The 15,680-nt window shown below is 46.9% G+C and overlaps 1 protein-coding gene across 1 annotated transcript in view; it reads right to left on the bottom strand.

Annotated features, from left to right (window-relative positions):
* SIM1 (SIM bHLH transcription factor 1) overlaps nucleotides 1–1,549 on the bottom strand; it is a 68,474-nt gene extending 66,925 nt beyond the window's left edge. The window contains exons 1-2 of the mRNA XM_046005599.1: nucleotides 1,531–1,549; nucleotides 169–796 (exon numbers count right to left, since the gene is read on the bottom strand). Of these exons, the coding sequence (XP_045861555.1) occupies nucleotides 169–343 (175 nt within the window). The 5' untranslated portion in view covers nucleotides 344–796; nucleotides 1,531–1,549. The remainder of the gene's footprint in view (nucleotides 1–168; nucleotides 797–1,530) is intronic.
* Nucleotides 1,550–15,680: the final 14,131 nt, after the last annotated feature.

Genomic DNA, 15,680 nt, shown 5'->3' with positions numbered 1-15,680 from the left:
AATCTAAGTTCAGAGAGGTCCTGAGTCAAGCAGCCACGCTAAACTTCCCTTTGCAGAGAGTGTGTACGTATGTGTGAATGCACTCCTCTGTTCAGTGGTGTAGGCTCACTCACTGGCAAACCTCTACCCCTTCTGCCTTTGAAATTCCATCTGGGCAGAGTCACTTACCTTCTGGGAACACAACTCTCATTTTGAGATAGCTGGTGGTGAGCCTGATTATGGATGCTTTGTCCAGCTGCGAGGTGATAGCCGAGGGCAAAGGCAGTAATTTAGCCAGTTCATAAAATTCACTGTTTTCCTTCTCCCTCCTAGTCCGGGCAGCATTTTTGGACTTCTCTTTCATTGTGTCTCGTTCTCCCTTTCTTCTTACAACATAAGCTCCACAGATTCATCCAAAAGCAAAAATAAACTCTCAATTAGAGATCATATTGGCAAAAACATAAAGCCTACTTTGAATGAAGAGCCGGAAGTCTTTGCTTCAGTGTACTGATGTCAGTGAAAGACCAATGCAGCGAAGAGAAAATTATTTTCTTTCAAAATAGGGGACGCGAATGTAGGAAAGTTGTTGATCCACGGCAATCTGGACAATCCTAGGAGTCTCTGGGTATCAAATGCCGGCGGGACCCCTGAGAAGCCAGCCTTTTCTTCTGTTCGGCGCGGCAAAACCCGGTCCCCAAAAAATCGACATAATTATCCCCGACGTTTGCTGTTCAGTCCCGAGGCATTTGAGGCGGCTCCGAGCTCCTTTGGGAAGAACTTGGGAAGCACAGGGACGCCGGACAACTCTTTCAGGCCACTGTGAAGACAACAGCATCAGAGCGTAAGGGGTCTGCAGCTCCGCAATCACCCATACACTCCCCGAATTCCGAAAAACGACCGGAAAGGGCCTTAGCGCGCCTTAGCGCGCCTCTCCAGGCTCCGTGTTTGTTTGTGCGTATGTGTGTGTGTGTGTGTTTGTTTGTTTGTTTGTTTGTTTAAGATATGGAGGAATCCGCGGCGAGACTGAGCCCCCCTGCAAATAATGCCCGCATTCCCTCATCCATGCCAACCACATTCTCCAGTCCCCTGGGAAGTTGCCCAAATAACAAAATGCATATTTTTGAAGACACTAGAAGACCCTCAGTCGCCGGTCCCCGTGCCCGCGCCCAGGCCAGTCGCACGTCCCAGAAAGCAGGGTTTCAGAAATCAGAATTCCTCCACAGTGCTCAGGCCGCCTTTCCGGCCCCCCAGTTGGGCAGATCTGGAATTTGGCTATCTCTCTAACTTGGGTCTCAACTCTCAGGGATTCCACAAAAAGTGGCACTTACGCATCAAGTCCCTCGGGACTCCCAAGGCGACCCAGGGCTCTCTCTGCCCAGCGGGGGCGGCAACACGCCGGGCACGGCAGCGCCAGGTTAACAGGTGGCACATTCATGACAGCCCCTCGCAGGCACGGGGAGGGGGGCGGTGGGAGGCGTACCGGCCTCTCCCGGTCCGCCGCGGAGCTGCGGGTGCCTCTGGGCGGGCCCAAGGTGTCTTCGCTTCACCTACCTTCAGTCCCCGCCGGCGGCAAAGGGTGCAGAGGCGCCCACCGCTTAATTGTACTCATGCCTACCATCCAACTGCGCCGGCCTCTCGGCTTCGCACCGGCAGAGAGGAGCGGAGCGCGTCCTGGCTCCCTTTTCTTTTCTCGGTCATGAATTGGGGGAGGGGTGCGTGGGAGAAGGGGGGGGATGCAGGCTTTGGGACGGGTGAGGTGGTTTTAGAATCCTCCTCCTTGGTAGTTGCTACGAAGCCAGTATTATTCCTAATTGGAAGCCGAAAACGCCCCCCTGTAACTTCTTTATAGCTCACGGGGTTTAGCTTCAACTTCACTCCCGGGCTCCCTCTCTCCCGCCCTGCCTTAATGCCACTCACAAACTTCCGCGCGTCCAATTGGCTCGGCCTGCCGCGGGAAGAGGCGCTCATTGGCCGGCCGGGCTGAGTGACGCGAGCACGACCCGAACCACCTCCTGCGCGCCCCGGCTCCTGGCTCGCCTCTCCGCTACCCGCGTGGCTGCCGCGCTCCTGATGAGCCCTGGACACGGGTGTCCGCAATGCCCGTCAGCGGCCGCTGCTCCCGGCCTCCAGGGGCCTCGCGGGTGATGTGCAGGACCCTCGCTTCCCCGCTCTCCCGGGGTCGAGTGGCTACGCACCCAGTCCCGAGTGCTGTCCCCGCTGTGCCCCGCGCGTCCGAAAGCGACGGGCTGCGGCTAGAGGCCGCAGAGGTCGAGCCGGGGGACTGGGGCTCCTGGCGACGAGGCTGGAGTCGCCCAGACTGCGGGCGCGAGTGGCCCAAAGGCCGAGTTCGCGGCCGCGCCATTCCCATTGGCAAGTGGCGGGGCCCACTGCTTGCACTGGCCGGTGTTGCGCTTTCTCTTTCACGTTTCTCTGAAACCACAGCGACACAGAATTCATCGCGGGAGAAGATGATAGATAGATAGATAGATAGATAGATAGATAGATAGATAGATAGATAATAGATGATAGATAGATGATAGATAGATAGATATGCCTGTCTTTAAATTAATCCCAAAGAGGAGAGTCTTTCGAAATGGCTCGAGTTTGGGGGCTGATTTGTTCACGGTGGACAGCTCAGCCGCGGGGTTGTCTTGAGGGGGGCAGATAGGGGAGTCTAGAGGAAAAGACGTTAGTATTTCAGCACAAAATAGAGTTAGAGTGATTGATACATAGTTACCTCACAACAATCTGTCAGCTTAAAGGTGAGTGAAGACTTTTTTGTTGGGTTTTGTTTCCGGAAACCCAAGTCCTTACGAAAGGATGCATTCTGCATCAATAAATTTACAACATTCACAGTTCCCCCAACAGGACCCACTTAAACAAACGCTTGTAAGCACTCTCGCTGACAAATTAAGACACCCTGTGATTTGAATTGCTTTTTTTCTGTCATCTGAAGAAAGACGACAGCTAGCAACTGGGGAAAGCTGACTTGCCCCCAAAATAATTACTACTACTTGGAATCACTCCCTACAAAGGCGATTCCCCGCTTGTTTTTTGGTGCTGCTGGTGACCACGATTCTTCTGGACGTACACTCGGAGGCAGGTGTTTCAGCGGCGGTAAAACACAGGAAGAACGCCAGTGATGTTGCACTCATCCTCTCCTTTGTGGCGATAATTGCCGACGAGAAAACATACACTCTGAAGAGGGGTTGTGCCATTTTTCTGATATTCCGAGCAACTTGAAGAGTGTTTGTTCAAAAATGCAGACATCTGCCACCTCCTTGCCGCCCGATGGCAGTAAGCTCGCAGAACGACAACGGGAGCTTTCTGGGGGATATTTACACATCTGGGAAGCACCTGGCAAGAAGAGGTGAATGGTCTGGATAGAAAGAATAAGACAAAACGGAACATATAGATTTTATACGTGTTTCAAACTGGAATCTGGCTAATGGGCTCTAATCTAGAAGGAGTCATTTCTCCAGAGTCTGTGGCCGCTTAGAGATCTGGCCCTGGGAGGGTTCCAACCTCCAAGGGCTACACTCCAAAGGAGTAAGGATACTAGGAGAGATGTGTATAAGGGCGCAGCAACGGCAAATAAGAGTTAAGCAGTTTTCTATCCCGACTTTGCTCTGGAAAGAATTTCTGTTAAGTCAGTGGTTACTTAAACCCTACCTCTCCTTCAATGACGTGCAGGTGTGTTAGTGCTTCATTAGAGTCCGAAACCCTTGCCCTATGACAGAGACACCCTGGGGCGTCAGGAGGTGCTCTGCTCCCCATACAACAGAGCGTTTCACCGGAAGAAAGGTAGTATTTTCCTTTCAGAAGGAAAATGGGCAAAATGAGTGGGTAGGTCTTCACACCAGAGATGACATCCTGGGGGGCCCAGCGTGCTGTTCTTGCGTCCCAGTGAAGCTCAGTAGTCGATGAACCGAGTAGCTGTTTAATAAACAAAGTGAATGCACGGCCTTGTGGGGACGGCCCCCTCGCTAAGTCCTCCGCACACAACTGTCTGAGCCGCGTTTACCGAGTGAGTGAATTAGCATGGCGACGTAACACCTGTTTTTCTAATCTTTGAACCTAGTCTGAAGCCGGAATGCGGCTCCTGCATGCCCTCCCCCGCCCGGGTGCAGGGACCCGGCCTCGCACCCTTCCGGCGACCCCGCCCGCGGGCCCTGCCAGAGCATCAGGCCAGCGAGGGGCGTGAACCACAACCTCCGGTGCCTCCCACGTGTTCTGAGAATTTGCGTTCCCCTCTAGCGGGAGAAATTTTAAATTTATTTCTTGAGTTTGAGAAGCTAGTCCTACCCATCTCTTTGACAAAAAGTTAAGAGGGAAAGCCCAGGAAAGAAAGAAATGGGTGCATGTGACCCACCAACACCAGACCAGAATCCTAAGAGCGTCTAGGCCGCTGTCTCCTTTGCGAGTACCTCTGGCCCTGGGGCACTGTCCATGCAACGCAGGAACGATTTCCTAAAGCGGGAAGAAACCGGAGCCTGTTTGTAAACAAACACCTTCCTCCTTCCCTAGGCCCAGGAGGGCAAACAGCAAAATTGTACCCCTGGGAGTCGCTTCTACCACGAAAGCGACCCCAGAGGCTGCCCGCACGGAGCCCACCGTTAGCCGGTTCGGACACTACGACGTGCGGGCTCCCAAGGCTCCCGCTGCGGCGGATCTGAGAACCAACGCTCCTGTGCGTGCGGAGTCCCGCGCGCGGCGCGCTCCCGGGACTAAAAGGAGGGGGATCTGAGGGCCGCCGGACCCCTCCCAACACCAGGCAAAGTCCAGACTGAGGAAGCTAAACCTCTGGGTTGGAAGAGAACCAGAACGCTAAGCGGAATTCGGGTGCACACTACGGGGTTGGGTTTCAGCATATCGGTCCCGACTTACGCGCACAGCGATGCTGACCGTGCTCGGGCAGAGACTTCTCTCCTACCTTCTGGTAACTCCTCTCTGTGCCCAGCTGCTTGAACATCTTAGCAAAACTAGAGTGATTTCTGTCTCCTCTTCTTCGATCCCATAACACACTTTTTGTTTTGTTTTGTTTTTACAGACTACTGGGAACGCATACGTGTGCTTTTGCTCGCTTCCACATCACATGTACACGTTTGTACAAAGCACACAGGCACGGGTTTTGCTCAGTGGCCAAGGTCAGGATGAATGATACACTTATTAGTAATCAAGATGCAACATCCGAAGATGGTCACCTGAATATCTCAGTATGTTATACCCAGATGTTCACTCCCTACCACTGAGAAGAATTTATCTAGGGAAATATTGATGTCTAAGGAAATACTAACATTTTTCTTCTTCCGTGTACATAAGTGAATCCTGCTGTAGCCTCATTTTATTATCACATTTAGACAGTCTGATGTTGAGGAGCAAAAAAGAGCTCCTTAAAACTTCAACCTGAGGGGCGCCTGGGTGGCTCAGTGGGTTAAAGCCTCTGCCTTTGGCTCAGGTCATGATCGCAGGGTCCTGGGATGGAGCCCAGCATGGGGCTCTCTGCTCAGTGGGGAACCTGCTTCCTCCTCTCTCTCTGCCTGTCTCTCTGCCTACTTGTGATATCTCTCTCTGTCAAATAAGTAAATAAAATCTTAAAAAAAAAAATTCAACCTGATGAGACAAGTCGGCTAGAAAACAAAGAATAGAAGGAAACTCCAAAAAATAGCCATATTTAATTTTTTAAAATTTATGGTATATATCACTTGTTTGATCAGGATGTTTTGTAAAGTGTGAGATTTTATGCAAAACAAAACAGTCCTTTCTGAGACACTACTTCTGAGGTTGCCTAACTGAATTGACCATTGAAATGTCCAAAAAATTAGCTTCAGTGAGTACACATTAAAAAAGAAAGAAAGAGAAAGAGAGAAGGAAGGAAGGAAAAGAAAGAAAGAAAAGGAGAGAGGGAGGGAATATAAGGGAGAAAGAGAGAGAAAGGAAGGAAGAGGGGAAGAAAGAAAGAAAAAGAAAGGCACCAACCTGAAAAATGAGAGTGGTGAATTTTATGTAGTTTTTCTAAGTAATCTGGATAATATTTTCTAACCAGATTTTGAAACCATAGTCTAATACAATCTTGAATTGATCACAGAGAAACAAGAGTACTTCTTAAACTGTGCACACTTTAAAAGAAATGAATTATTCAAACATTAACAGTAGCCGGAAAGCGCTGATGATGTGCATTCTGTGGACAGGAGCAGGGGGCTGTCTGTCTCTTAAGGGTGCCAGCATTTTTTACACTTTGTTGTTGTTATTATTTTTAGCTGGTGATGGTGTGTGTGTGTGTTTCAGCATCGCTGGGCACAAGAGCACGACCAAAATGTTCAAAAGCTGATGATGAACGTTGGTTTGTGACTTTGGGTTGAGAGACACTTTGATTCCTAAATCGGTTTCTGATTTTCAGACCAAAACATGCTCTTTTGCACCTCAGGAGAGGATCCCAGGCCGGGCTGGAGAGCGGGTGGCCTTAAGGAGACGAAATGGGGTCAGTGGCCTCCAAAAGGGTGAGGGGCATCAGAACTGCGTGGACCTAGAGGGCATGTGTTTCACCCTCCCCTGGCTTTGAGAACTTTTGAATTAGGCTTCTGGAGAGTTTTCCCCTTCTCGGAGCCCCAACTTGGTGTCTATTCCCTGGCACCTATGAACCCCGGGACTGTACCAGGAACGCCTAAAGAGGAACCCTTAGCCCTGCACGGTCTAGGAGGAGTGGGCAAGGCGTTCTCGTGAGACTGATCTCTATAACAAATGACCAGCTTCCAGCGGGGGGCGGAACGTCAGGGTCACCTGCTGGTGGGAGGTGGTGGTAGAATGTGGCTTTAAAATAAGGACTTTCGGACCCTGCTCCGATTTAGAAACTGGAAATCCTGTTGAGCCCTGGAGTTGACATTCCGTAAATTGCGGGAGGGGAGAGAGGGTGGCCCAAAGACAAAGTAGCTCTTAAAGCTGAAGGAGTAGTAATGAGAACGACCTCAGAGGGAGGGGCGCCTCCGTACTCCCACCGTACAGTGAGAGTGGGGGCTGGCTCAGGGACGCCAGGGCGTAGGCCGGGGCGCCGCCCCACAGAAGTCGCTGAGTCAGGTCCTGCGTCTGGAGTCTCAAAAAAGTGCTTGCCTTCGCCTATCCTCCTTCTGACATCAACCCAGATCCCAGGAAGTACGTTTATGTTCGCCTGGGCCCTGGACCAAGTGCCTTTGGCATTTGGGGCACATTCCTGAAACCCACCGTCGTCATCGTCTCTGGGCCCCAGGGACATGGAAATCTACCCTCAAAAATCTGGGCACCCTTGCTCCTAACTCCGTGGTTTCAGAACTTCAGCTTGCATGGGAATTGCTTGGAGGGCCTGTTAAAATACATATTGCTGGTCTCTCAGAGTTTACGATTCAGCAAAGCTGGGCTGGGACCCAATAATTTGCTTTTCTAACAAGTTCACGGGTGAGATCCATGGCCTCAGTTTGCTTTTTCTTAGCTTGTTTTTGGAGGAGAAGACTGGAAGGGAAAGTGATAGACTTGTGCCAAGTGGGACCTTGGGCATATGGTATAAAATGATATGACTGTCTATTTGAGGTCCAGGTGTCAGGCTCATAGCTGTGATAGAATGGGGTCCCTGAAGCTAGGTCATTAGTTTGCCTCCTTAGGAAAGATCCTGAGATAATGGCCTCAAGATGAAGGCAAGGAGGCCTAGGAACCCAGCCAGGCCACACTTCAGTGGGGACTTTGGTCTCAGAAGGGCAAGGAAGTGCTCAGGGCATCCCCAGAAGGTTCCAGGGTTCCAGGATTCTAGCTGGGCTACAGAGAAGAAATCCAAAGGGTTTGGGTCAATCAATCAGGAGTAGGGCATGTTGGAAAAATAGCAGATAAGCTTTTGTTCTTCTTTTGTCACAGAAACCATTCCCTAATTGTGCCAGAGTACTTTAAACATAAAGGGCCCAAGATGTGTGTAGCACTGGTACAGAGGGCTGTCCCTGCAGGAGCAGGCCCTGCAGATACCCATTGGGTCAGTGAGGTCTAGGCCTCTCCCCAAGTGGCAAGTGCTCCCTCCTGTGCAGGGCCCTTAGGACATTATGACTTGTCAGTCCCTGGGCACTTCTGTCATGTTTTTACGGGTCCTTTCCTCCATAACATAATTCAAGATTATATTTTACAAACTGTGTCATTCAGGCTGATTTCATTATCATATATTCATTATTCTCATATTTATCTTTTTTTCTGATTGTAAAAGAAATTAACATTAAAACATCCCATTAACCTCTAAAACTATCATGGGCGCCATGCACGTGCCAACTGTGACAAATGGATAAGTCAGTTGCTGTTCTTGGGCACATCGGGGAGGATGAGGAGGCTGCGTGTGCCTCTTCCCAGCTGTGGCTCCTAAGCCTCTTTAGGAAACCTAGAGAGAGGTTTGGGATGAGGCTTTCTCTCTATGAGCCACCACTCTACTCCTACTATGAAACTGGCTGGCTCATCCGTGCTCCCACGGCAGAGTCCCTCCACCTTGCTTTAGTTATGTACGAGGTAGTATCCTAAAAAACTGAGTGGGAAAAATGAACAGGTTATCAGCACCATTTCTTAACACCTGGCCAGCTTCGCATTTACCCTTACTTGGATATCAGATTATTAAGTGAAATCCAATTTTAAAATGTTATGCAAACCAAGTGAGTGTACCTTTGGCCTACCAGTCGGTGTCTGCTGCTATACAGCTCTTTAGATTTTTATTATCTTCTAGAGTTGCTTATGCATATTTAAGCAAACATTAAGATCGATCTTTTATATATCGTTCTGCACCTAGATATTTTCAACTTCCATAAAACTTATTTATATCTCCCTTTCTTAAACATCTGTATGGCAGTCCATTTTAAGAATATATTATATCCGTATAATTTCTTTAACCTGTCATTCATTGAGGGCATTTTGATCATTTCCCATCGTTGCTATTGCAAACAATGCAGCAACGAATAAACTGCACAGGTGTCATTTACCTGTGTACAAACACAACCACAGGGCCGATTCCCCAAAGTGGAGTTGCTAGATCAAGGGTAGGTAGATTGGTAGCCCCAGCAGACAGGGACAAACTGCCCTCCGCAGGAGCTGTGCAGTTGACGCTCCCACTAGCAATGTGAGAGGGTGACTGGTTTCCAGCCTTGCAGTGAATGAAGTACATTGTAACTTTTCTCTCTCTCTCTCTCCCTCTCTCTCTCTTTTTTTCCTGATAGGTGAAAAAAATCAGTCTACTTTTGTTCTTCTCTAATTATGGAAGTTGAATATCTTTTCATACCCCGAGGGCCTTCTGAGTTTCCTTCCTGTGAATTGTCCAGAAACATTTGAAGGTGGGACCCTCTTGGCTCTAGAGTGAGTCGAGGTCCTGGGGCAAGAGAAGCTGGGACTTGACCCTTAATGAAGATGAGTGTTTCTTGAACCCCTGGCAGAGATATACAGGCTCAAGCTTCTAACATTTTTTTTTTTCCTCCTATGAAACATTTAGTACTCTTTCATGCAAAACATAGAAGATAAATATGCAAATATAATTTTAATGTGTCTTCATCTAACAGATCTCCTGACTAATTATAATCAATTACATTGTACATATGTTAAAATAGTGGTTAATTTATGGATTCTGTATGTTTTGAAATTCAGTCATCCCAAGTTGATATCTGATCAACCTGTTTTTGTGTTTTACCTATAAACACATGGGGACTTTCCCACAAAAAACAACTCAAGCATTAACATAGGCCAGCCAATCACTTCTCATGATTTAAACAAATAACTCCGAGGAAATAGGGGATAGATTGGTCCTGGCAGCAGTTTCACAGGAGGAAACGCTCTAATGGTCTCGTTAAGAATCTAAATAAAGTCATACGTAGGAGAAAACAAGTGTACTGCAAATGTGCAGCCTGTGGTGGCTTAGATCTGCTTTGAAATTTATTTTCACTCCTGGAGATCTGATAACTTGTTTGTGAAGATAAATGTCATATGACAAGCCATTGTGTATTCTCCCTGAATAATCACAAGTCCCAGAAACGAAGCCAGGATGGCAACGTGATTTTTTTTTTTCTTTCACTCCAAACCAGACAGCAGCATACGTGTGTGTTCCAACTGGTGTTAATTCTCCTTACACATTTTAATTTCTTACTCCTTTTAGGGCTCGAATGTATGAGAATGATAACACAGAGTTTGATATCAGATGACTCCCTCTCGCCTTCCATCTCTCCCTGTGCCCCTTTCCCTACCATAAGACATGATAATCAGAAACTATTCCAGCAGGAGGAGCTGGTTTAGAAACAAATGGATTCCATGGCAACTCCTGACTCCACATGACTTCTAATAACTGGCATTTCTGTTGGAAATTGTCTATGTGATATTCTGTCCAACACTGGTGCTTTATGTGGGGTTTTCCCTAGTTTACATCTCAGACACGGAGCCTGAACCTCCGGTTTCATGAATAAGCAGCAGCAGCAGCAGCCCTATGTCACCACCTGTAACCATGATGTGGCCGGTGACTTGTCAAAGGTTCCGGGTTCCAATTTTCAGACTAGCTGACAGAGATGAGCACCAAGTGAGACGTGTCCAGAGCTGATCTCACATAGTGTGGGGGAAGTGTGTCCCACCGCAAATTGACACTGAGAGTCAGATGTTCTCATTCAATTCAAGAGACCATGGGTATCAGGCCTGGAGAAGGCAGGTCAGGCTTGTTGGGCTGCGAGTCACAGACCACTGTTCTGGAGGAAGGAAGACTAACTGGGGACAAGTGTAGCCAGAGGGTCCCCTTCCTCATTAAAGAAAACCAGAATAGTCGGAGCTTGTCCTGGAACTGCGTGATCTGTTGACTTCCCGAAGAGTATTGGCACCACTATCCCCGAAAAGAATGGGTTGGTAAAACCTCATGATAATTTTTGCTGGGACTGAGGGAGAAATGTGTCACAAAAGTGTCAAAAGATTGCTCTTAGAAACACTGACAGACAATGATGGAGTCAGTACAGAGGAGAAACTGAGCCTGTGCTCTTGAACTTGCTCCAAAGCTTCTGGGTCCAGCTAGGCTGCTGTGCCGTGCCCAGATAGACCAGGACTGAAATGGAGCCAGCATGCAGTTCCTTATCCTACCCACAGATGGTACCTTTTCCTAAGTTGCACAAGAGCACTCTATGGTGGAGAACGCACCCTGCCCACACTCCCCTCCTTGTGGGTTCTAGGCTTGTGCAACACACGTCAAGGAAGGTTTATCATGATACATTATAAATAATCATGTAGGGGCTTGAGTGGTTAGGGAGGGACCGGCAAGTTACACTTTATCCCAGGGGACTGTAAGACCAGAAATGACACAGCAAATTTATTTAGTGCGGGCATGTTCCAGAGAAAGTGGGCGAGTGAAACAAGACTGTAACTGGGATGAAGAAAGAGAGATCTATGTCCAGGTGGGATGCACGGAAAGGAGAATTTGACAAAAAAGTTGACATCGGCATGCACAAAATGGTTTGAAAAATCTATCCATCAAATTCTGGGGGGAATACTTTAAAATAGCTGAATTTATTTATTTTAAAACTGTATTTACTAATCAGTCATGCATTTTTTTTAATTTTTTAATTTTTTTAAAATTTATTTATTTTTTCAGCGTAACAGTATTCATTGTTTTTGCACAACACCCAGTGCTCCATCATGCATTTTTTTAAACTGACTTTCAAAATATCACAATTGTTTTGAGTAATAGGAAATTTTTTTTAAGCTTTTTTTTATTGGGGCACATGGGTGATTCAGTCAGTTAAGCATCTGCCTTTGACTCAGGTCATGATCCTAGGGTCCTGGGATCAAGCCCTGTGGCTGGCTCCCTTCTCAGCAGGGCCTCTGCTTCTCCCTCTCCTTCCCCCACCAAGCTCTCTCTCTTGCTTGCTCTTTCTCGAATAAGTAAAAATTTTTTAAAAAGATTTTACTCACTTATTTGAGAGGGGAAGAGCATAGACAGGGGAGGGAAAGGCACAAAGAGAGAGGGAGAAGCAGACTCCTTGCTGAGCAGGAAGCCTGATATGGACTCGATCCCAGAACCCAGAGACCAAAGGCAGATACTAATGGACTGAGCCACCTAGGCTCCCCTGACTAATTGGGAATTTGAGGAAGGATAGAAACATACTAGGTCCATACCATTTAATAATAGTATTAACTATCAGTGATCCAGTAGTCAGTGATGCAGTAGCTTTCAGAGAACCTTAATATCTTTCTAGAATGAATCGAAATCTGACCAGTGAGACGGGGTGCTAGAAGAACCTGTGCAGTGAGTAGAATGTACAAGGCGCTCAGGAGAGGGGAGGCTCACCGAATTCTCATTTGCTCTATTTCTGCATGGAAGGAGTTCATTGGAGCCTCTGTGAATTTGTAATCCTCAGCATTCTGTGAGGAAGGAGACAGATGACATTTCTCCAAGTTTCCAGAGGGAAGGCTGAAGAACAGAGAGCTGAGTAGCTTCCCCAGAATCACACAAGGTTATTGTTCCCCAATTAACTATTTCCAGACTTTACTTGAAAAGCGATTCCAACTTTTTGAAAAAGACCAAGTAAAAGTACATATTGAAAATAAAAAGAGTAACCCAGGGGGCAAATATCTCTATGAAATCAAGGAAGCAGAAACATCTCTAGGCGGAAGGAGGGGGTGCTTACGAGTGAGCCTGGATTTATTCTTGAAACTTTTCTTAATAATTACAGATTTACAGGAAGTTGCAAAGAAATGTACAGGGAAGTCTGGTGTGCTTGTCACACAGCCTGCTCCGATGCTAACATCTCGTATAACTAACTATAGTACATACCGACACCAGGAAATTAACATGGGTACAATCCACAGAACTTACGCAGGCTTCTGCCATTATATACACCCTCGCGTGCGTGCATGTGTATGCGTGCATGGCTATTTGCAGGTTTGTCACATGCCATAGCTTAGTGTAACCATCACCACAATTAAGATACAAAGTTAGAACATCACAACAAGCTTTCCTCATGTTACATTTTACAGCCACACCTATCCTTTATTCCCTGCCCCATGCCTAAACCTTGGCAACTACTAACCTTTCTGTCTCTATTATTTTATTTCAGAATGTTTTATGCAGAGACTCATATAATATGTAACCTTTGAGACAGGCTCTTTGACTCCCGCATAAGATGCTTAAGGTTCATCCAAGTGGTTATATACTTCACTAGTTCATTCCTTCTCATTGTTGAATAATATTCTGTGGATTGGAGATACCATAGTTTATTTAACCATTCATCTGCTGAAGGGCATTTTGGTGGCTTCCAGTTCTCTGGATATATGTATAAAGCCATTACGAACATTTGCATATAAATTTTTGTGTAACCTTATGGGTCTTTAAAATTTTTAAACATTTATTTATTTGTTTAAATTCAATTTAGTTAACATATAGTGCATTACTACTTTCAGGGGTAGAATTTAGTGATTCATCAGTTGCGTATAATACTCAGTGCTCAGTCCATCAAGTGCCCTCCTACATGCCCATCACCCAGTAACCCCATTCCCCACCCACCTCCGCTCTAGTAACCCTTGGTTTGTTTCCTATAGTTATATGTTTTTATTTTTCACAGACAGATGGTCAAGGATACAATTGCTGAGTTGTGTGGAATCCTACTTTTAGGTTTTAGAAGAAACTGCCAAACTGTTTTCTAGAGTGAATGTACTATTTTACCTTCCCACCAACAGTGTGTGAGTGATGCAGTTTCTCCAGATCCTTGCCAGCACTGGGTGTTATCATTTTGTTCTGCTCTAGCCGTTATGAGAGGTCTGATATCTTTACGCTGTTAATTTGCATCTCCCCAGCGGTTAATGATGGTGAACAACTTATCATATGCTATGTGCTATCTCTCTATCCCCTTTGAGGAAATGTTTGTTCATGTCCTCTGTGCATTTTCCAACTGGATGCTTTTTTTCCCACTGTGGTGCTTTGAGAGTTTTTTATGTACTCTATATATGCAAGCCCTTTCTTGTATATATGATTTGCAAATACATTTTTTTCTGAAATTGTCTTTTCATCCCTTTCCCAGGATCTTCCACATAGCAAAAGCTTTAAAATTTGAAGAGGTCCAATTTTTCCATTTTGAAATGTATTTTCAAAAAGCTGTAAGGACAACATCACCCACTAGGGAATGTCTCCATGTTGAAACCACAGCTCTGTGAAGCTGTTTCATAATTGCAACAGGAGAAGGAATGGTAATTCCAATTCCACTGATATTTATTTAGCATCTCGTGTGTCCCAGGTACTGCTCTGTGTACTCTGGATTTTTTTGATGAACAAAACAGCAAAGATCCCCATCCATGTGGCACATGCAGATGAGGGGAGACCGACAATGAACATAATAAAAAAGTTACTTTGTAGGTAAGAAGGTTCTATGTGCTGTGGGAAAATAAAAAGGAGCCAAGGGTGCAGAACACTGGAAGGGGACCTTAGCAGTATTAAATAAGAGTGCAGGTGGCTTCGTGGCAAAGGGGCAACAGAAGCCCACTTGAAGAAGGAGTTATTCAAGCTGACGTCTGGGGGGAGCGGACTGCTAGAGCAAAGACCCCAAGGTGGGGGACACCTGCCGTGTTCATGGAATAGCAGGAAGGTCAGAGTCTGGAGCAGAGCAGAGCAGGGAGAGGGAGAATAGAGGAGAAGAGACAAGAGGGGCAGATTATGGGGGGCTCCAGGGCCATTGTGAGGACTTCACTCTGAGTGAAGCAAGAGCTATGACGGGCTGTGGAACAGTGAGGCGCAAAAATCTGACTTGGTTTTAACGGGATCACTCTGCTTGCTGTGCCGAAGACAGTTTGAAGGAGGCAGGGACAGAAGCAAGGAGATGTGTGCGCGGCTACTGCAGGGATCCAGGGCAGAGCTGCCGGTGCCTTCCACCAGGTGACCGCAGGGGAGACAGCGAGAAGGGGCTGAATTGTGGACATAGTTGAAGGTCAGTCCAATGGAGCTTTCTGATGAGTTACGTGAGAGAGAAAGAGGGAGAAGGAAGCCTTCAGGGTTGAAGTTAGTACATCAGGTAAAAGCGACCCAGAGTATAGGATGAGAACCGAAAGTTAACAAGAGAGAAAGAGAAAAGAAGATGGAAGAGTCGACCAAAAAGTCAGTTCAGCCTTCCGGGTGGGGGGGGGGATGATTTAACATTGTTCATAAAAATTGCAAATGTATAAATGCTTTGTTCCAACAATGTTTCATTTTTAGCAATTTATCCTCTGGAGATACTTGCTCATGTGCGTGGTTGTGTGTAAAGGGATTTCACCACAGAACTGTAATAGTGAAAGATGGAACTAACCCAAATACCCACCTGTAGGGGAATGGGTTCTGGACCATGGTCCATCTAAACTTTAAATGTCTGTGCCACATGAAATCAAGCAACCTATCTACATAAAGCTCTCCAGAGGCCACTGTTAAGTGAAAAAAGCAAGGTGCGGAATGATATAGGAAGAGAAGAGCCTCCAGATGTACACTTACACACCACATATGTGTAAATATGCAGGAATAGGTCTGGAATGGTATGGAGGAAGCTTCTGAAAGGAGCGAGGAGTTTATTCTCTTTATATGTTTAAAAAGACATTTAATACTGTTCTAATTAGGGGCACCTGGGTGGCTCAGTGGGTTAAAGCCTCTGCCTTAGCTCAGGTCATGATCCCAGGGTCCCTGCATCAGGCTCTCTGCTCAGCAGGGAGCCTGCTGTCTGCCCCCCCCCCCACTC

Source organism: Meles meles, chromosome 5 (assembly GCF_922984935.1).
Source record: "Meles meles chromosome 5, mMelMel3.1 paternal haplotype, whole genome shotgun sequence".
NCBI lineage: Eukaryota > Metazoa > Chordata > Mammalia > Carnivora > Mustelidae > Meles > Meles meles.
This window is presented reverse-complemented; position numbering and strand designations above follow the sequence as displayed.